Genomic DNA, 23,216 nt, shown 5'->3' with positions numbered 1-23,216 from the left:
TCTGAAATATTCTGAAATGCATTCATATTATATTATGATGTATTGTCAGTATGCACATTTAATTATTTTCCTAACAATTTTAAAGTGAAAATATCAATAATAAACTATCTGATCAAATTCTCAATTATTTCTCTTATTCTCTCTCTCATCATGCTCGTACTAACTCTCTCTCAAACTCTACTCTTGTTTTCTCGGTGTTAAGGTAAGCACACTGCTGAAAAATTTACTTCTTTTTAAATCTGTTTTTCGAATTATTATTTTCATATTTACATTTTGATGTGTGTTTATCATCATCTTCATACCATTTATTCAGTCATCATTAATTTGAACTTAGATATATATGGTTACAGATTCCTGTTAACTGGATCTTGCCCCATTTTACAGTTGTGACGGGATAATTATTCAGAACCTATAAGCACAATTAAATTATATAAATGATATTTTTCATAGTATATTGATAGTTATAGACTGAGACAGACTTGATTAATTTTATCAACCATTTCTGAAAACATCAATTAAGTTGATGAATTATAAAAAATAAATTATAAATTCTATTGTTGTATTATTCATTTTCAGAGTTCTTGCACCATTTTAAGTGATTATAGTCTGAGTGTCATTTCACATATCATCCTTCTCTTTATATGACAGTTCTCAACCATGTTTAACTCGCTCCATAATATGCTCGATATGTTGTTGGAAAGAATGAGACTGATGTCGTATGAGATGAAGCAAATTGCAGGTCAAGAGCAACTATGCTCAATTCTAGAGAAGTGGCTAGAAATCTTGAAGACATTTATGAAAGTAGTTCCTGAGGAAAATACAGGAACCAGGCCAATGTGGAATTCATAGTGTGGCTGTACGATGTCCAAAACGTGATTGATAATTTGAAGGACATACTGGATGAATTTGGGTCATTGCCTGCTTGTCAGAGGCGGACCACAGGCAAGAAAAGTCCTTAACGATCATCCCTGCTAATTTCACAAGTTTGAATCCGAATGCTGTGTTGGATGGCGATTTGAGCTCTAACATAATGGATATGACAAATCGATTGGAAGAACTCGACAGGAAAAGAAATGACTAATCAACATATAAAACCATACAAGGTTATGTGATTTACCTCCGTTGGTGGCTCCTACTTTGGATTTTGACGATGGTAGAAGCAAGGTATGCGACAGCATGGGAAAAGGAGTGCCGCGGCATGAAAGGAAGACTTTCTCCAAAATTAATCTAGAGGGTTCCATGCCGCAGTTAAGAAAATGGAATGCCGTGGCTTGAAGAAGAGAGCTTGCCTCTAGGAATTTCAGAGAGCCCAATGCAGCGACATTGCAAAAGCCATGCCACGGCATCAAGGAAGAATGTTGCGATATTCAGAAAACCATTCCGTGACGCGAGTCTGAGGAAGAGTCCCAGAATTGACCCGAGAGCATCATGCGGTGGCACACCAAAAAGCATGCCGCGGCATGATCCTGGAAATTCAAATTTCAAGTTATTTGAAGAGTAGTTATTGTTAGTTTATGAATTCTAATCCCCTTTAACTGCTGTCAAAATTCAGTTTAGGGTAGTTAGGGGTTGTTATCCCTTTAACTAACATATAAAGGATGGTGTAGTTTTTTAATGTACTTGAATCAATTGAATAAAATCTTCCTTCAGACACAAGATCATAGAGTTGCCTTCTGACTTGAAGGATTTGATCAATTTAAGACATCTTGATATTAGCGGTGTCAATCTAATAAAAGAGATGCCATTAGGAATGGAAGAGTTGAAATGTCTCAAAATATTACTAAATTTTATTGTAGGCAAAGGCAGAGGATCTGCTTTGAATTACTTGAAGAAGTCAAAGTTTCTTCATGACCTTTACATTTCAGGATTGCACAATGTAGTTTCTCCACAAGACACAGAGGACTTCTTATTAATTGATAAGATGTATCTGAAAGTGCTGGTACTAGAGTGGGAATCTCAGTTGGATGAAACACGAAATCAGTTGGTGGAAGAGAATGTACTGAATGCGTTATAACCTCATGCAAATTTGGAGGTACTCAACATCAAAGGCTACAGCGGCACAAGATTTTCAAGCTGGGTTGGAGATTCAACATATTCTTAAATGGTGGTCTTAATACCGGAAAAATGTGAAAAATGCAAAGTCCTGCCTTCACTTGGATGTTTGGGCTCACTTAAAAACCTCACCATCAAAGGAATGAGAGGTTGGTTTCAAGCTGGAGTATTCTAAGGAAAAACTACAGAGAATTCAACTAAGAAAACAAAATACGTAATTGGTCTCGATTCCATTAAGCAACAAAGGCAAAAAATACACAAAGTTTACATCACTGTTGCACCTACTCTGCAGCAGGTTTTACAATAAAAAATCATCAACCATACTTTGCTAACAACTACAAACATATCACATTACATAATCACCTAATCAACAGCTAATTTACAGAGCTGAATTTACCTAATTTATACATTATATTAATCAAAGAAATTCAGCTCCACTAAATTACAGTAAAACCAAAAACAGCAGCAGTTGAACTTTGAAACTTTTGCCGCCAAACTTGTAGCTCCAAACTCCACAATGTGACCAACTTCATGAGTTTCCAGCATAAATATCGAGGAGTGTTTATCAAGATGATATTATGTGTCTATCCTCTGTTGGGCAGAGGTTTAATGAGAGACTTGAAAGTATGGTGCTGTAATAGATAAGATGAATTCTGAAGGTTTTGTATTTATGTTTTGGTTTGGGAAGGAATTTGATTTGATCATAACAATTAACTAGCTGTCAAGTTACACAGATCAACTTGCTAATCTTCTGTTTCTCAAAATCAAATCGTTAGTTTGTTTAGAGGAGCACAAGAGGATGAGCAATTGGAAGATATAGGCAGTAAGTTTTTCCAAGTAAAATTGGAATATGCTTACACACTGGTGTGTAAAATTTTAAAGACGCGGTGACTGGTACTCCTTGTTATATGTCAGCTGGGCCAGGTTACTTTGAATATAAGAACTTGTATCAGAAATTTGACAGTTGAATATAATATAAATTTGCTAGTTATAACTTGTTTCTCTATAACTTGTATTTATCCTCTGTTGGGAGGAGGTTTAATGACAGTAATGTGTGAGTTGACTTCTGAAGGTTTACATTTAGGCATTTGGTGAGAAAATTTTGTCTCCAATGCCATTCTTGTATTATCAGGCCATGTTATTTTATAAACTTGAAATGACAATTTTGATACATTAATGTGAGGGGGTTAAGGTATGGTTTCTATAAAGATTGTGAAGCAAGCAAGAGGTGTCACAAAAATGGGTTGATTAATCTGCTGCCCTGGCACTGAATTTTAATAAGATATGGGGGTTTGATGCAGCTCTAATCAGCAGGAAATTAATTCCATTGTGAATATTATTATTGATCAAAAAACCTCTAAGACAAATTATTCATCACTTGCCCAAATCTGTAACAATAGTATGTTCTCCTTTTGTATCATTGGGAATTGGGATCTTCTCTTGGGCATAATAAATGCCTAATTAATTTCTCTCTTATTCACCTCCTTTGTTTAGGATGAAAATCACAGGATTTCTACTATAAAAAAATCTCAGGATGTGACATGAAAGGTTCTTATCACAACATCGCTGCGTCAGGAAGTTGACTCTCCAACTGCCATTAGGATAGAGGTAAGAGGACACGGCTACTTCTAAATATCTTTTTATTTATTTATTTATTCATTTTATTGTTTTAAAGCATATATGCACATGAAGATAATCAGGCTCTTGCTCTGTCTCATATTCCTTCTCTTTTGTGTGACAGTTCTACAAGAAATTCATGGCTCGGGAGGTCAGGGCGCTTCTCAGTAGGTTAGTGAACAGTCTGCAAGCGCCTTCCTCTGAGTTGAAGCACCTAGCAGCAATTTCAGGGCAAAAGGGCCTATTTTTAAAGCTAAACCAGTGGAGTACTATGTTGCAGATTTTCATGAAAGCTATCAACTGTGAGGAAAACGAGGAGCTACTGTCGAAAGTGGATGTGAAAATGTGGCTAGATGACGTTAAAGAGTTGGCTGATGATGTGGAGGAGATACTGGATGAGATTTCCCAAAAAGCTTCACGCCTCAAAGTGATGGCTCTAAGTCCGACCACTACGGGCAAGAAAAGTTCATTAAAGGGCCTCATCCAGTTTCACAGGTTCGAACACAAGGGCTGTTACATCGTTTGATGATGAGAGTCTGAGTTCCAGAATAATTGATAACATTGGCCGAATGGAAAAACTCAATACCAAGAGACATATACTTGGACTGAGAGTGATTGATAGAGCTGTATATCGGTGGGCTTCGGTAACCAAAACTATTTATGGGCGAGATGAAGATAAAAATAAAATACTTGAAATGGTGTTAAGGCTTGAAGAAAGTGGTCATACCAACTTTAGTATAATACCGATTATCGGCACAGCAGGAATTGGCAAAACAACATTTACTCGATTTGTGTATGATGATGAGGCAATGGAAGGCTTCAAACCAAGAGCTTGGGTTTCTGTCCACAAAGATTCCAATGTTTTTAGAATCTCCAAGGCCATTCTAGAGTCAATCACTTCTAAATCCTGTAATCTAAAGGATTTAGATGAGGTGCTGGTTCAACTGAAAGAAGCAATTTTTGGTAAGAAATTCTTGTTTGTCTTCGATGATGTTTCGACAGTGAATTATCATTTGTGGGAAGCGCTAAAGTCTTCTTTTACGGCTGAAGCCCCGCAAGATATTAGTGACAACCCGCGAAGTAAATATTGAGTTTCCAGTCGATCTCAATATTGAGCCTTATACATTAGAGGTACTGTCAGATAAAGCTTGCTGGTCTCTGTTCAGGAAGCTTGCAATTCATCAAAGTTATGGTGATTTACCATGGATCCGTAAAAAAGTTTGTGATATGTGTAAAGGCTTACCCTTGGCAGCTTGTATTCTTGGTGGGCTTATAAGATTTGTATGGGATGATGAATGGGAATGTATAGTGGACACTAATATATGGGATTTAGCTGAGGATAATGAGATTCTTCCCGTGTTAAAGTTAAGCTACCAATATATTCCTTTATGGTTAGAAAGATGTTTTGTTTATTGTGCAGTTTTACCTGACGATTATGAATTTGAGGAAAAGGAACTTGTTCTTCTATGGATTGCAGAAGGTCTTATTGGAGGAGCACAAGAGAATGAGCAAATGGAAGATATAGTCAGTAGGTTTTTCCAAGCACTATTGAAAAGATGTCTTTTTCAACATTCAAGTAGTTGTGCTTCTAAATATAGAATGCACGACCTTGTGAAAACTATGGCCTGATGGATTTACAGAGAAACAAATTTCACTGAGCAACCAGGAACATTCAAAAGGGCTTCCAGTTCTGATACATCCACTAGTTGTGATGAGGAACATAAATTTGAGTTATTCTATGAAGTTGAAAACTTACGAACATTTCTTCCGGGACTCCGACATGATGATGATAGCCATCGCATTACTGATTTGCTTCTTTCAGATTTGCTGCCAAAGTTTAAGAAACCGAGGGTGCTATCTCTAGAGAAACAGGATATTACAGAGTTACCCAATACAATTGAAGGTTAAAGATATCTAAGATATGTCAACCTCTCCAACACTATGATCACAAGGTTACCGGATTCAATATGTTCGCTACTCATCTTGCAAGGTTTGCTATTAAGAGATTGCTCAAATCTCGTAGAGTTGCCTTCCAATCTAAGGAAGTTGATCAAGTTGATCAATGACTTCCAATCTAAGGAAGTTTTATCATTAACACACAATTGAAAGTACATGGCTTGCATTTAACTAATAAGACATTTTGATAAAACCTTTGAATCATCTTGATCAATATCAGGACACTTCCAACAGCAACATATAGGTTCCATAAATACTTGAGATAAGGTTTTAAAAGTTCATCACAGAAGGACTTATATCACAGTAAAGACATCCAAAAATCTTTTCAAACAACTCATCTTTACCGAATGAACAACATTTCCAATTATTCAATTCAACATGATTTTTCAAGTAACTGAAAAACAGTAAGCTTAAGGTGACATGCAAGCTTTGAAAGTCATTTGTTTTATAAAGAATTCTTTTATGCGTTTTCCGCTCATGGAAAAACAATGTCGAGCATTCAATTAAAGACAACTTCCATGAATTTCAAACCAATAAACTAAAATATAACATGCAATTCTTGTTACAACACATTCAAATGCAATATAACTTCATGCATGTAACTTTCATCACATTTTTTTTTTTAAAAGCCAAACTCAACAATTAACACCTCAATTCAACACAAGCTGCCAAACCCATTAAAATGATCATCTCAATCAAAACATGCAAGCTGGAATTTTGAAGAAACTTTTAGTTTTTGCCACTCACAAGTTTAAGCTCAACTCAAATTGGTGTGATCTCCTCAAAGTTGCCTTCTTTTCCCCCTATTGAACCAAAATCAAGGAAATTAGCTTAGGAATCTCAATTTTGGAGAAATGTAACGAAAATTAGAGAGTAGACTACATGCATGTTACCCATGGATGCAAATTTAATTGGAACTAATGTTCTTCAACTCTCTTAACCGACACATACCCACTCTCTCTATCTCGCTTCTTTTCCTTCTCACCTTCCTTCTTCTTTCTTTCTCTTCGACCAAAAACCCCCTTTTCTTTTCTTTTCTTTTTTCTTCTTATTCTTTCCTCTTTCTTCTCTCAGAGTCTCCTTCTTCCTTCATCCGGGCGAAAATCAGCCCCCCCTTTTTTTTATATATTTTTAATCTTTCTAGAATTATGCTTCTGCCCCTAGATTACAGATAATCCTGCTAAACCCCTGCCACATCAGCTTTTCCTTCAAAAACCTCCAAATTTTGGCCCTTCTTACATGCAAAGCCAGCAGCTTCCTTTTCTTGCAATTTCACTCCCAATAAAACTTTTAAAAACTAACAGAAATCCCCTTCCATAAAAATAAAATCACAAAGAATATGTAATGTATATTTGGATTAAAAAAAACGGGGTTTCACACTCAAGCCCTTCCAAGCTTTTACCAAGCAGAAGTTGATGGAAGAAAGATGCTGTGCGGCATTGAAATTTGACTCTATGACACTGGACAAATATTTCAGGAGTTGGGTAATTGATGAAGGTAAGAATATATTTATCTAAACCCTTTGATCCTCTTCTTTTCATGCCAATTATTAGATGTTCTTGTCTCGTGAACTAAATATTTCTTGTTTATGTCGGCCAATCTTATCACAGACGCAGAGGGCTTAAGACCAGAGATAATGGAGACCTAGAGTGGAACAGAGTGCTTGAACTAACAACATACAACAAGGTGGGCAGTGATACTTAATCAAAAGGCGGTATCAAATCGATCAATTCAGATTTTCAGATTGAACTATATCCTCTTGCAAGATAGTGCTTTCTCAATACATGTCATGCTTTAGTGTGCATGTATATACATTTTTGTTCACTAGGTTTAGACCTTTAACTTCAACCGTAATTTACTTTTTAATGGCATTGTTCCCAGACTATCTTATTGGATTGTTTTAATGAGTGAAAACACAAGAAAGGCGAGTTTGTGTACAAAACAGAACTGAAACTCTGTAGGAAGTAGAGGATGGGTCTATGAAGGTTCTTTTTTAACCAAAGAAAAATAAAGAACAAGAAACAAAGAAAAGATGGGAAAGAATTGTGAATTTCTTCTTCTAATTTTTCTAACTGAAATATGTTACAAGGTAGAAATGTTTTTCTACAATGAATACAAAGTAAAACGCACCATTTTCCACTAAGTTTTATTCTATTATGAACAAAACCCAGATATCTGTTTTATTACAAACACAACCCAGATATATTGGGAGTTCTTCTACCTTCATTCCAATATTTCCCCTTATGCTAAACCACTCTGTGTATCGGGAATTCTTCTATCTCTTCCTTTATTCCAATATTTCCCCTTAAACACAACACTCCTATTTAATCATTTGCTGCTGATCATTTGATATATAACTATTCCTAGTACTCATGCCGATAGCACCTCAAACACTTCAAAATCATACTGCCACAAATTAGGTTTTACAGCCTGAATAGTAGCACAAAATATACTTCACAAAATATATTATGGCTTCAACATACATTAGCTTCCAGATTACTTACATCTCAACACCAACTTCAAAAAAAAAAAAAAAAATTTACTATTGCAAATCCCAATCAAATCATCTTTTAACAATGCAGATATAAAAAATACACATCCAATGTAGATCACAGGAGCAGAACATATCAACAACTCTTCTCAGTACCAAGCTTCATTTGACAGCCTACAACCAGAAATAGAACCGGATCTAATCAGTCAACACAGAAGTCACATTAAGCTTACCTCATAGCAGACCAAACCTATTACTAGGCAGGCCTTAGTGAGGATATCTGCAACCTGATATTCAGAAGATACATACTGCACATTCAGAGCTTTTCTTGCAACAAGTTCTTTCACATAGTGCACATCAATCTCTATATGTTTGGTCCTAGCATGAAAAACTAAATTTGAGGACAAGGCACCAGCACTCATGTTGTCACACCAGATCACAGGCAATAAGTGTTGAACCCACAGAATTTCAATAGCTGCCTGACTTAAAGATCGATATTTTGCCTCTGTAGATGATAAGGAGATTACCTTTTGCTTATGTGAACACCATTGAATCATATTACCCGCAAGGAATACAGTATATCCACTGGTGGGCTTTCTATCATTAATATCACTAGCCCAATTCGCATCAGCATAGGCTTCGAGAATGAACTTCTGACTTCTTGTGAATATAACACCATGTTGCAAAGTTCTCTTAACATATTGTAAAATTCTTTCGCATGCTGTCCAGTGAGCTATTGTAGGACTTTGTAAAAATTGGCTTAATTTATTTACTGAAAAGGCTAAGTCAGGCCTAGATAGGGTTAGATATTGTAGACCCCCCAATAATGCTTCTATACAAAGTAGGCTGATCAAACATCTCACTGTCTACTTTTCTTAATTTACTCCAATAGCCATAAAGGTAGGACATGGTTTTGAATCTTCCATTCCAACCTTTTGCAGCAGGTCCTATGCATACTTAGTTTGAGTGAGAAGTAAACCAACAGCATTTCTTTGAATTTCAAATCTAAGAAAATACTGCACCTCTCCCAAAATTTTCAGAGCAAACTAATTATTAAGATCAGTCACTACTTGATCAATAAGCTGACTATTATTTCCTGTCACCAAAATGTCATCTACATAGACTAGTAGATAGACAATTTGAGAATCCTTCTTATAAAAGAAAAGACTCACATTTGAAGCAGAATGAACAAACCCCCAATCTAGCAATGCAGCCTTAAGTTTATCAAAACAAACTCATGGAGCTTGTTTAAGGCCATACAAAGCTTTGTGTAATTGACAGACTCGTTTACCTTAAGAACATGTAGAGGAGAAACCTTCAGTAGGCATCATAAACACTGTTTCTGCTAATTCCCCATTTAGGAAAGCATTATTAACGTCAAGCTGTTGTATTTTCCAATTATGATGCACTACAACAGATAGCATGACTCTGATTGTAGCTACTTTAATAACTAGTGAAAACGTATCGAAGAAATCAAGGCCAGGGGTTTGCTGAAACCCTTTAGTAAAAAATCTGGCCTTGTACTTCTGAAGAGTCCCATCTTAATTTAATTTTGTCTTAAACACCGACTTGCATCCAACGACATGCATTCCCTCTTCATAAGGCAAAAGCTCCCAAGTTTTATTTCTCAAAAGTGCCCCATATTCAACAGTCATGGCTTGTTTCCATTCAAGTGTGTGTAAAGCTTTAGAGACTGATTTTGGCTTCTTTAATGTGGGACAAGTAGACAAGAAAGCTTGATATGAAAGATGAGGTTTAGAACCAGTCTTAGATCTGGTAAGCATTGGATGACTATTTGTAGCTGAGGTAGAGGGATAGCAAGGAGGTACTACTTCCAACTGAATACCAGTAGTACCTTGCAAATGAGTTACTGCCAGAGGGGTAGCAACGTGATTTTGTTTTTCTTGATGTGGCAAAATAGGACCTAAAGCATTATTGTAGTCTTCATCACTCATTAAAATAGGAACTGAATTTTCACACTGAGAAGCTTCAGTTGATCTGTCAAATTGGGAAGCTTGAGGTATATTAACATTATTTTGTGCTTGTTGCCTTGTCAAACTAGGAAAAAATTCTTCAAATTGAGTAGCTCTAGTTGAACTTTCAAGTTGAGGAGCTATAGACATATCGACATTGAGTTGGTCTGTTTGCTATGTGGAAGTAGAAATTGAAGTATTAACCAAAGGAGATGCACCACGTTGAGCTTCTCGTAGACTATGTTGAGAATATGTCTTTGAGGAAAAGGAAATAATATTAGACTTTGGAACCATAGGATCTATTTGAAAACCCATAGGAGAAGAAGAATTAGGAACAATATTCATGAGAGTAAGGTCATGCGCAGATTATGGAAGACACCAGAGATTAGCACTATCACAATATGAGACTTCAATAGGTTGAACAGAATCTACACTACTCCCTATATGAAAACTAGACTTAAATGGGAAATCTTCCTCATTAAACCTCACTTGCTTGGCAATATACACCTTACCAGATGATGATAAACACTGATATCCCTTGTGTGCTAAACTATAGCCAATGAAGGCACATTTTTCCGCATGAAAAGAAAACTTATTTTTCTGAAAGGGCCGAAGATATGGATAGCAACTACATTCAAATACCTTAAGTTCTTTATAATTAGGTTCTTGATGAAGCAAAACATAACAAGGTGATACAAACTCTAGTGTAGTGGATGGTAATCTGTTTAAGAGATATGTGGTTGTGCTAAAAGCAGCCCACCAATACTTCAATGACAAACCACCATGAGCCAAAAGAGATAACCTATATTCGGTAATAGCCCTATGTTTTCGTTCCACTCGACCATTTTGTTGGTGAAGGTATGGACATGAATGTTGAAACATAATACCATGATGTTGTAAGTATCCAGTAAAGGACTTGAATTCTCCACCCCAATCGGTTTGCAAGCACTTCATTTTTACACCTAGCTGTCTCTCTATGAAGCTATGAAACTACACAAACGCAGTGTATGCTTCTAATTTTTGTCTCAAAGGATAAATCCAACTGTACCTACTAAAGTCATCAACAAAAATAATGTAGTACTTATAACCCTTATGTGAAAGAAGTGGAGCAGGTCCCCAAAGATAAGAGTGGGCTAAATCTAATGGAGTTGCTACTTTGGAGGAAGAAGTGGGAAAAGTACACTGCTATAATTTACCATAGTGACAAGCCTTACAGAAAAACTTTTTATTGCTGGAAAGTGAGTTCTTTACATTCAATTTATTTAGTACAACATGAAAAATCTTAACATTTGGATGTCCCAACCTTGCATATTGTAGCATGGAAGAATTCAAAGATACATTGTAGCTATTTCATTTAGAACTACTACTGGGGTAAAAGCTTGAAGTTCTTCTGAATCAGAAACATGGCTTTCAGATACAGCTTGCTCAGCACCAGAATGCTCAACGAGATAACCAACACCAATTGCAGAGTTGGCAGTAATAGGTTGAGCTACTTGTGACGAAGTAAATGAGGTAGGTGTAGTTGAGAGTTTATATTGCAGAGAGATATTAAAAGGAAGGTCTAATTGATAAAGACCATCTTTTATTGCTCCTTGTAGCAACACAACTTGGTTGTTTTTATCCTTTACTAGGCAACGATCAAAGTGAAACTCCATAATGACATTATTATCCTTAGTTATTTGAGAAATACTCAAAAGATTCTTAGCAATTTTTGGAACTCATAGTATTCTTCTAAGCTGAATAATTCTAAGTGAATCATAAGAGGGAACAAGTAGCATACTTGTATGAGTAATAGGTATAGACTCTCCATTGCCCACTTGAACCCTAGAGTTCCTTGGATAATTGGCTGCATGAGTGAGGTTGGAGGCATCTGTAGTCATGTGGTGTGATGCACTAGAATCCATGTACCAGGAATTATCATGGACAGTTTGTGAAGTGGCAATGGTTGATTGAATAGAGTTTATGGAGGCTGATGAGGATGTTATAGCTAGAATAGTTGGTGATGAGGTGTTAGGAAATGGTCCTTTATTTGTATGTATAGGTGAAGTTCCATAGGAGTATTGAGAAATGTCATTAGAAGCATAAGGAGAACCGTGAGACAGATTAGTAAGAGTAGTAACTGAAGCATTATAAAGACTAGTATATGAGTTGTTAAAATAGGTGTTAGGTGAATGGTTGTAAGCAAAAAGAGCAGCAAGTTCATTAGAGTTTCCAGATAGGTTGGTTTGTGGGTGACTAGGGGATTATAGCCAACTGGATGTATTGACTGGTTGTAGGTATGTGAGTTAAACCATTCTTGATCGAAAAGATGATAGCATTGGAGGGCAGAATTGCCTATTTTCCCACAAACTTGACATATCAGCTTGGTTTAAAGTAGTCGTGTCCTCTCCTCTGCCTCTCACCATATTGTTATAGAAGAGCTGAGGAGGACCAGTAGGATAGGCCTAAGGAAGACCAGCAGGATAAGGAGCTCTAAGATTGCTTCCTAACTGTCCACCATTTCCCAAATTCAAGATTCCTTCTGTCGATTGTGGAAACATTTGAGTTGCAAAACCAACACTACTACCTTGTGGCTGAGAGTAAACTTCATGAGTTTTGTGGTTTAAGGATCTTGTGTTTGCTACGTGTGTGGTATTTGGAAAGACAGTCCCTAACGTGTTAGATTACACATGTGGAGAAGAACTAACAGGCCCTTGTTTAGAAGCAATTAGTGCAGAAGTGAATTGCTCATGAAAATAAGTTAATGCATTAGATTGTCTTGCCGGTCTCAGTTCATGCTTGTGAAGCATAAGCTGAGCTTCTTGAAGTGTTGCATCTTTACTATTGTATGTCAAACTAGCTACCACCGCTTCATACTCTAGTCCTAGACCATCAAGTATATATAGTAGCAATTCTTCATCACTAAGATTGACTCCACTATCAACTAATTCATCTCCCAACTCTTTCATTTTCAAGACATATTCATTAACACTCAAAGATTCCCTTTTTGTGGTCTGTAAAAGATTTCTTAAATGTAATGTCCTAGCCTTAAAAAAATATTGACAATGAAGATCTAGTGTATTCTATATTTCATTAGAGCTAGTGCATTTGGTCACATGCCGAAACATAGCCTCCGAGATTGATGAAATAACCAACTCACTAAAAATTGGTCTATTCTCTTCTAATTGAAATACCTAGGGTTTGGTTTCTTTACTAACTCTTCAGTCTCAACTGATTTCTCAATTAGAAGCATAAGGGGACATATATTCTCACCATTAATGAAGCCATCAAGATCATGTGAAGCAAGAGCAGGAAGAACTTGGGACCTCCAGTATCCATAGTTCTTCTCTACGAGTTTAACAAAAAGTGTTGGAAGGGAAGAGTGAGCTCCTGAGCTTGATGCGTTTGCATTCCCAGTTTGCTCAGTCTCCATCTTCAAGCTGACATTTGCAGTTTCAGGAATCGAAGTAGCCATTGATGTTTGTCGAGACTCTGATACCATGAAGATACTTGTTTAACCAAAGAAAAATAAAGAACAAGAAACAAAGAAAAGATTCTAGAGAAGACGAGAAGGAATTGTGAATTTCTTCTTCTAATTTTTCTAACTGAAATCTGTTACAAGGTAGCAATGTTTTTATACATTGAATACAGAGTAAAACGCCCCATTTTCCACTAAGTTTTTTTCTATTACAAACACAACCCCGATATCTGTTTTATTACAAACACAACCCACATATATTGGGAGTTCTTCTACCTTCATTCCAATAGAGTCTATCAATTGCATCCAAAATGAGTTTCTTTATTCTCATATTCAGTTGAATTCAAACTATCTAACCTCATATTAGATATCTAAACCCTAAACAGAGTCGAATAGAGTACTCTGTAATTACATGGGTATTTCTTGTGTTTCTGGATTTAGTATTAGCATTATTAAATCCAAAACCGGCAGCCGCAAGGCCCCATGAATTAAAAAACAATATATTCTTTTTCACTTTAGTCTATCATTTCATGACCTAGCAGTTATGGTTCTTTTGTAGTTGATTAAGGTTTTATACATACAACGTAAACCACTGGAGCTGAAACTAATAAAATACAAACGAAACAGTGCTGAACGAGTATGTACTTTGTAAGTACTAATTACATTAGTATTTCTTTTGTTACAAGACATTAACATGTCTCACTTTTGATTTATTTCTCTTGAACTCCTATGGCAATGTTAGGATCCCACATCGGGATCTTACTCATCAAGTGTGTTATTTAAGCCTAAGGACTCTCCCACCTATCAAGGAGGTCTTTTGGGTTGAGCTCTCCCTTGGGGTTGAGTTCTATTGACACTGACCCAGCGGTAGGCCTGTGCCCTTTGGGCAACTTCACTCATCTATTAGTTATTCGATGCAACACCCTCTTCCAAGGGGAGGACACACTACGAACTCAAGCAGTTATTTGATGCAGCACCCCCTTCCAAGGAGTGGACACTACGAACTCAAGTCAGAAGACCGACCTGATAGGTGGGAGAGCCCCTGGGCTTAAGTAGCACACTTGATGGGTGTGAGATCCCGATGTAGGATCCTAACATGTATCTATAGAATGCCATTGTGAACATTGTTATTGATCAAAATATGTTTGAAGTAGAGTCCAGTGTGAAATCAAAATATGAACAGTAAAATCTAGAATGTGTCATATGAAAATAATAAACCTTCAAATTCACATGTAACATGATGCATTAGACAATGTCAGTTTTTAGGATAAGGAAATCATTATTTTATTGCTAATGAAGAAATAAGTCTTCATAAATAAAACCTGTGGAAAATTACCTGATCAATTTCCTTTATTGAAGAAAATTACAATTCAAAGAATGTGGAAAAGTTTGTTGTTTCATTCTCAAGCCTTCTAAGCTTTTCCCAACCAGAAGCTGATGGAAGAATGCTGTGCGGCAGTGAATTGATGAAGGTAAGAACATATTTATCTAAACTCTTTGATATCATGCTAATTAATGAATGTTCTTGCTTCTTGACCTAAATATTTCTTTTTTGTGTAGGTCAATATTATCGGATATCCAGAGGGCTTAAAACCAGAGATAATTGAGACCTTGAGTTGAACAAAGTGTTTGAACTAATGAGCATTTTGCTGTTGAGATAGCACACAACAAGGTGAAATCCAGACTTGTTAATGTAGTATTTCACGAAGAATATTAAATAATTATAGTATCAGATTACTATGTAACTTGAAGTTAAGTTTTATTTATTTATTATAATTTTATGATTGTTCAGATTAGATGGAGAACAGAAACCCCCAAGGGGTGTGAATTTTTTTTTTTTTCGATTTATTATAATTTTATGATCGTTAAGATTAGATGGAGAACAGAAATTCCCAAAGGGCTCTAAATTTAAGGACCGAATACACCCTCCAATGGCCACACCCAAAAGTCCCTATCATCCCACTCGACCACCCAATGGTGGTTACTTGTTAGACTTATAGTAACTTGTTGTATTAAAGATTCGGTTTAAGTATTGATTAATTTGATGCTACTTGTTTTAGATTTTTTTTAGTAATTTGATATTAATTTTTTATTAGTTGGAGATTCGTTATTAATTTAGTGCTATAGACGATTATTTTTTAAAATTATTATCTTGATAACTATTTCTCCAAGTGAAAGTGACATTTTAAACAGTCAAAATCAAGTCAAATTGCAATTTCTTAGATGGACATCAATGGAGGGTGAATATTGATAGTTTTCGAAATTAGGGTACCAATTAGAGATTTGCTAAACCTAAGGTGGGAATATGTACTTAGGCTATAGTGTTTACAGAATAGGAATAAGGAAGTGTTTCTTCTTGCAAGATATTTTTTTTTTTTTTTTTTTTTTTTTTGCAATTTCTTCAAAGCTTTGATGATATTTAATAGGGGTGAGCGGTTCCGGGCATCTGTTGGAATTGCTAGGAACCGAAATCAGACTTGGAACCGGTTCGTTCTTAGCAAAAGGAACCAAGAAAATGCAGGTTCTGCTTCTGGTCCTTGATACCCAAGAAAATTATAACCCCCTACTATTTTAAAAAATTACAAATACACCCTAAAAGTTCACAAAATTCACACATACACCCTGCATTTTGTTTAAAAAAATCACATCTGTTTTTACCTTTCTCGTTAATTTCTACTTTCTTGTCAACCAAACAGAAACAATAACACATTTTAAAACCATGCAACAAGGAGATAATATTGTGTTACAGACTATTATTTTTTAAAATTATTATTTTGATAACTATTTCTCCAAGTAAAAGTGACATTTTAAATGGTCAAAATCAAGTCAAATTGCAATTTCTTAGATGGACTTCAAGGGGTGGAATATTGATAGTTTTCAAAATTAGGGTACCAATAAGAGATTTGCTAAACCTAAGGTGGGAATATGTACTTACCCTATAGTGTTTACAAAACACGAATAAGGAACTGTTTCTTCTTGTAAGATAATTTAATGCAATTTTTTCAAAGCTTTGATGATATTTATTAGGGGTGATCGGTTCTGGGTATTTGTCGAAATTGCTAAGAACTGGAATCAGACCTGGAATCGGTCGGTTAGCAAAAAGAATCAGAACCAGAACCGGCTAGTTCCAGTTCTTTGGTTCCTAGAGCCAAGAAAATGTAGGTTTCTGTTCCAGTCTTGGGTATCCAAGAAAATTCATTACCCCCTACTAGTTTAAAAAATTACAAATACACCTTAGAAGTTCACAAAATTCACACATACACCCTATATTTTGTTTAAAAAAATCACATCTGCTTTTACCTTTCTCGTCAATTTCTACTTTCTCGTCAACCATTTAGAAATCACAACACATTTTAAAACCATGCAACACGGAGATAATATGATTTACCTTCGCCTGAATAGATTTAATTGCTGACGAGAACTAGGGTGGAAAAAAAATAACCGAAAATCGGTCCAAATCGAAAAATTAGTTTTTTTCGTAAAATCGGTTCGGTTTCGATTTGAAAATTTTCCTAACCAGTTTTCTGGTTCGGTTATTAGTTCAAACAATTCAAAAAACCGATTAAGCGAAACCGGTTTTTATTAAAAATCCTAAATTATAAAGTATGAGTAATTTCAACCTAAACCTAACTTTCAAATTTCAATTTTATATCCGCCTCTCTTTTAACTCTTTCTGTCTACTACCTTGCTTTCTTCCTTTCAGCTTTCACAACCAGTAACTGTCATCGCTCACCAGTCCGTCTAAGTCAGCGACAATCTTCACAACATGTTAAAACTCAAGCCCAAGGGAGAGCCCAACCCAAAAGACTAGATTGATAGATAAAAGAGCTCCTTGATTTAAGTATCATACTTGGTGGGTGTGAGATCCCGATGTGAGATCCTAACATTGCACCCCCCCTTCAAGAGTGGACCTCCATGATGGCTTTCACTCTATGAACGCTAACCTGACGGTAGCCCTTTCCCCTTTTAGGCGGTTTCACTCATCTATCAATCATTCGATGCATATTGCACCTTAATCTAGCTATAAATAGCTCTTTCCGTAGCCTAACTCTCAACGAAAAATACCAATGTTAGAACTAAAGTCAAAGGGAGAGCCCAACCTAAAAAACTGTCCTAATAGGTGGAAAAGTCCCTGAGTTTAAGTACTACACTTGATAGATGTGAGATCCCAATGTAAGATGCTAACAGCTTACGTCTTACACCGTCTACAATCTGTCGATTCGGCAAGGTAAACATCTCTCTTTTGATTCGTCTCCTTTGGATTCAATGCAAAAAAGTAAGAAAATACCGCTAAGAATAATCGTGTGAACTCGTGGGAATATTAAAGGAGCCTATCGTGATCAGCAGAGAATTATGAGCTGGATTATACTCGTCTCCGAAGAGATCAGGAAAGCTATCAATGACAGCTGAAACAACAACTTAAACAAGTGGGTATACTGGATAAAGGAACCTGCAATTATTCTGCAGATAAAAAATGGTTTCATAGAAAAGGAAACGTCTTTGGAAATAGTTCAAATAAAATGTAAAGCAATGAATGGCAAAACTTGTAAATATAACATGAAGAAATGGTTTTTATTATGATGACATGATGTCAATTAGAAAAGCAATCATGAAAAGACGTATGCTTTTTCGTTTGCAGGCTTTTATGTAAAAGATTGTCTATAGATTGTCTTAAGCGCAAATAGCGATTAAGCAACAAAGCAGGAAATATGAGTATCAAACCGGTTTAAGTTTTGGTCCAATTAGTAACCGGTTCAAGTGAAAAATCAGTATAGTTTCGATTCAATTTTTCGCTTGAACCGGATTTTGGTTCCAATTCAAAAAAGTACTAAAATGGTCCGGTTAACTGGATTTTGTCACCTCTAACAAGAACAGTATATGATTGTACTGGATAATGGATTGGAGAATGTAAAGAATAAACTGGTTCTCAATCCAGTTTTCAGATTGATTCTAGTTCTTTCAAGGGATGAAACTGGTATCAAAATCGCATAGCTTCAATTCCACCCACACCGTAACCGCAATCAACTCTATAATATTTATGTAAGGGCCAGTCTAGTTCTTACTCTGAACCGATAGTCCAAGTATTCGTGGTTCTACCGGTTACCCATGCTGACCCCTTCTAATATTTATGTAAGGATTATTGAAAAGCCAACGTCATATATTTTCATAAAGCCCTATATTTCTCAGTTTTTTTTTTTTATTTTTTATTTTTTTTATTTTTTTAATATTTTTTAACAAAAGCAACCATTGATGCTATGATATACCCTTTGGTTAAAAACTCAAAACCATCTCTCATCTTACAAAGCACCTTTAAACCTCTTTCAACGCTTACTCAAGTCGTCGTCGTCGGAAGACCTACTTTTTGGCAACCAGAATTTTAAGAGCTTCTGCTATTTTGGACGAGGTGATTGGGTTCATTCTGCTATTCAAAGTAGAGTATTCAGAGAATCAGAGGTAATCACAATGTTTTCTTCTTTTACCTTTCTTGATGTATGTTTATAACCATCTAAATTAATCTTTTTTATTTATTCCTTGTTCATTGATTTTCACTTTCAAAAATTTAATCTTTTTATACAGTTAATATTAATAATCCTATTCATTTTCAGAGTTCTTGCAAGTGGTTATTGTCTGAGTGTCACTTCACATATCATCCTTCTTTTTGAGTGACAGTTCTCAACCATGTTTAACTCGCTCCATTATACACTCGGTACGTTGCTGGAAAGAATGAGGCGCATGTCGTATGAGATGAAGCAGATTGCAGGTCAAGAGCTGCTATGCTCAATTCTAGAGAAGTGGCTGGAAATCTTGAAGATATTCAGGAAAGTAGTTCCCGAGGGAAATAGAAGAAACCAGACCAATGTGGATGTGATCGTGTGGCTGTACGATGTCGAAAACGTGATTGATAATTTGAAGGACATACTGGATGAATTTGAGTTGATGGCTGCTCGTCAGCGTCGGACCACAGGCAAGGAAAGTTCCTTAACGAAGATCATCCCTGCTCGTTTCACAGGTTCGAATCGCAATGCTGTGTTGGATGGTGATTTGAGCTCTAACATAATGGATATAACTAACCGATTGGAAGAACTCGACAGGACAAGAAATGCACTTGGACTGAGAGTCATTCCTGGCCCTGTCCCTTCGCCATTCTACTCAAGTGCAACAGCGTACCGTCCGTACCCTGAATCTGTTTTTCCAAATGAACCTGCTATCTATGGCAGGGACAGAGATAAAATGGATACCATAATGGATACAGTTAAGCGATTGAAAGAATTCAATACGAAAAGGGATGCACTGGAAATTATGACTTACTCTGCGCCAGCCAAAGTGGTAATCAAGAGAGGACTGGATTCGAAGAGCGAACCTACTATTTATGGAAGGGACGAAGATAAAATGAAAATTCTTGAATTGGTGCTCAGAGATGAACCAAGTGATGCCAACTTTAGCATAATACCCATTATTGGCGTTGCAGGAGTTGGCAAAACAACGCTTGCTCAGCTTGTGTACACTGACAAGACAGTAGAACACTTCAAGCCCAAGGCGTGGGTTTCTGTTTCTGAGGACTCTGATATTTTCAGAATCTCCAAGGCTATTCTAGAATCAATCACTTCTAGATCCTGCGGTCTAAAGAATTTAAATGAAGTACTGGTTCAACTAAAAGAAGCACTAGTTGGTCGAAAATTCTTGCTAGTCTTAGATGATGTATTGAGCAAGAAGTATGGCTTGTGGGAAACTCTCAAGTCTTCTTTGATAGTTGGTGCCCCAGGAAGTAAGGTAATTATGACAACACGTGGTGCAGATCTTATGATATCAATGGAGTCCAATAATATTCAACCTTATAACTTGGAGGTTTTACCCGATGATGATTGTTGGTCTGTATTTGCGAAGTATGCATTTGAGAGAGATTGTGATGCATGTAAGGATTTAAATTATGTTCGCAACTATGAATTTGGGAGAACTGATCATATGCATAAAACTTCAAAATTAATTCGTGAGCAAATTGTTCAAAAGTGTAGAGGCTTACCCTTAACAGCAAGGATTTTGGGTAGTCTTCTACGCTCTAAACGGAGTCATGTTGAGTGGGAATATTTATTGAAAAGTGAAATATGGGATTCAGCTGATGACAGTGAGATTCTCCCAGGACTAAAGTTAAGTTACCAAGATCTTTCTTCAAATTCAAAAGTTTGCTTTGATTATTGCGCAATTTTACCAAGAGATTATGAGTTTGAAGAAAAGGAACTTGTCCATCTATGGATGGCAGAAGGTATTCTTGGAGATTCATGGGACAAGGAGCATATGGAAGGTAGAGGCCGCTGGATTTTTAAATATCTACTGGAAAGATCCCTTCTTCAACGATCAAGCTCTAATGTCTCTAAATTCAAAATGCATGACCTCGTCAAAAATATGACTCAATGGGTTTCTGGAGAAATAGATTTTAGATTGGAAGATATTTCAGGGGCAAATGAGCAAGCAAGAAAGTTCAGAAGGACTTCTCGGTATTATACTTGTGCTAGTTGTGATGGGTTAGATAAATTTGAGGAACTCTATGAAGTTGAGCACTTACGGACATTTCTGCCAGGACTCCTATGTCGTGATGATACCCATTATATTACTGATGAGCTTCTTTCAGAGTTGCTGCCAAAGATGGGAAAACTACGGGCGTTGTCTTTGGAAAAACAAAATATTACTGAGTTACCCAATTCAGTTGAAGGTCTGAGATATCTAAGATATGTCAATCTTTCAAACACTATGATCAAAAGGTTACCTGATTCAGTATGTTCACTACTGCTCTTGCAAATTCTACTTCTAAGAGATTGCTCTTGTCTCATAGAGTTGCCTTCTGACTTGAGGGATTTGATCAATTTAAGACATCTCGATATTAGCGGTGTCAATCTAATAAAAGAGATGCCATTCGGAATGGAAGAGTTGAAATGTCTCCAAATATTACTAAATTTTGTTGTGGGCAAAGGCAGAGGATCTGATTTGAATTGCTTGAAGAAATTAAAGTTTCTTCATGAAGTTTACATTTCAGGTTTGCACAATGTAATTGCTCCACAAGACACAGAGGACTTCTTATTAATTGATAAGATATATCTGAAAGTGCTGCTACTAGAGTGGGAATCTCAGTTGGATGACAGACGAAATCAGCTGGTGCAAGAGAATGTACTGGATGTGTTACAACCTCATGCAAATCTGGAAGTACTCAACATCAAAGGCTACAATGGCACAAGATTTTCAAGCTGGGTTGGAGATTCAACATATTCTAAAATGGTGGTCTTAACACTGGAAAGATGTGAAAAATGCACAGTCCTGCCTTCACTTGGATGTTTAGGCTCACTTAAACACCTCACCATCAAAGGAATGACGGGAATAAAAAGGATAGGTTCTGAAATTTTTGGAAAATATTGCTCCAATCCTTTTAAATCGCTGGAGACTCTTTATTTTGAGGATTTGCAGGAATGGGAGCATTGGGATCCTGTTAAAGAAAATGAACATGTTGAAGTATTTTCTTGCCTGCGTGAGCTTTCCCTTTTGAAATGCCCCAAACTCCGTGGAAAAATACCTGAACTTCACCTTTTTCAGTTTAAACTTACAATTCAGGAATGTGGGCATTTAGAGGTTTCGTTCCCAATCCTCCCAATGGTTTTGTGAATCAGAAGTAGATTGATGCAGGATGCTGTGTGGGAAGCAAAGTTTGAATAAGGTAAGGCTGTGTCATCTTCTGAAACTCTTTGATCTCTCATCTCTTTTCTTTTTATCTCAATAAATGTTCTTTCTTCTTGAACTAAATATTCCTTTACATGTTAGATATTGGAAAATCTACTTAGGGACTGATTTTAGTAGACTTGACCTTTGATCAGTTTGATGTTTATATACTTAGAGAAAAAATTCAGAACTGCTGTGCTTGCAAATAGGAAGGGAGGTTAACTAGTTTATTATTGCGTTTTTAAGCAGGCCTATCTAATTGGAGATCAGACTTCGGAGTGCTTCAGATGGGAGATAATTCGTTATGTGGATCAGAAATTCAATTGAAGGAAGGCAACTAGTGATGTCTAATATCTCTGTGTTTTTATTTGTTTGCTGAATAAATGTTAAAGACTATGTTTTTCTTTTTCTTTGCTAAGCACTTGTGATAGAATATTGTCTGTGTGTTTATTATCTTCTCTTTAGTAATGTAATAGACTCTTTTATTCCTTTCATTTCTATGCACTTTCGATGGATAGCACATTAAAATTATATCTTCTCTTTAATATTGTAATAGACTGTTTCTGGTTTTACTTGAGGGTCGTTGGACTAGAAATTTAGTTTTGTTTTTGATTTTATGATGATATTTTAGTTCTAACTCGATTACCTGCCAAGTGTGTTTATCCACTGTTTAACGACAGTAATGTGCAGTAAGAGATGAGTTGAGTTCTGGAGATTTGTATTTACATGTTGGTTTAAGCATTTGGTGAGAACACTTTTATTATAATGTGCTAGTTTTAATCTACCTTATTTCTCTATAAACTTTATAGCATAAAGTGTGTATATCCTCTGTTTGGCAGAGGTTTAATGAGAGACTTGAAAGTATGGTGCTGTAATAGATAAGATCAATTTATGGCATCTTGATATTACTGGTGTCAATTTACTCATAGAAATGTCATCAGGAATGAAAGAATTGGAATGTATTAAA

At 36.1% G+C, this 23,216-nt stretch overlaps 1 protein-coding gene across 1 annotated transcript; it reads left to right on the top strand.

Annotated features, from left to right (window-relative positions):
• The first annotated feature begins 19,279 nt into the window (after window positions 1-19,279).
• On the top strand, window positions 19,280-22,195 carry LOC116135813 (putative disease resistance RPP13-like protein 1). The gene has a single exon (XM_031421530.1). The coding sequence runs from the start codon at window positions 19,280-19,282 to the stop codon at window positions 22,193-22,195; it is 2,916 nt and encodes a 971-aa protein (XP_031277390.1).
• The last annotated feature ends 1,021 nt before the right edge of the window (window positions 22,196-23,216 follow it).

Source organism: Pistacia vera, unplaced genomic scaffold (genome assembly GCF_008641045.1).
Source record: "Pistacia vera cultivar Batoury unplaced genomic scaffold, PisVer_v2 Contig303, whole genome shotgun sequence".
In the NCBI taxonomy this organism is placed as follows: Eukaryota; Viridiplantae; Streptophyta; class Magnoliopsida; order Sapindales; family Anacardiaceae; genus Pistacia; species Pistacia vera.
Note: the sequence above shows the minus strand (reverse complement) of the source record. Positions and strands in the feature narration are given on the sequence as shown.

Bases quoted from the DNA above. Each gene is read 5' to 3' on its own strand.
- LOC116135813 (XM_031421530.1), top strand. From the start codon at position 19,280: ATGTCGTATGAGATGAAGCAGATTGCAGGTCAAGAGCTGCTATGCTCA.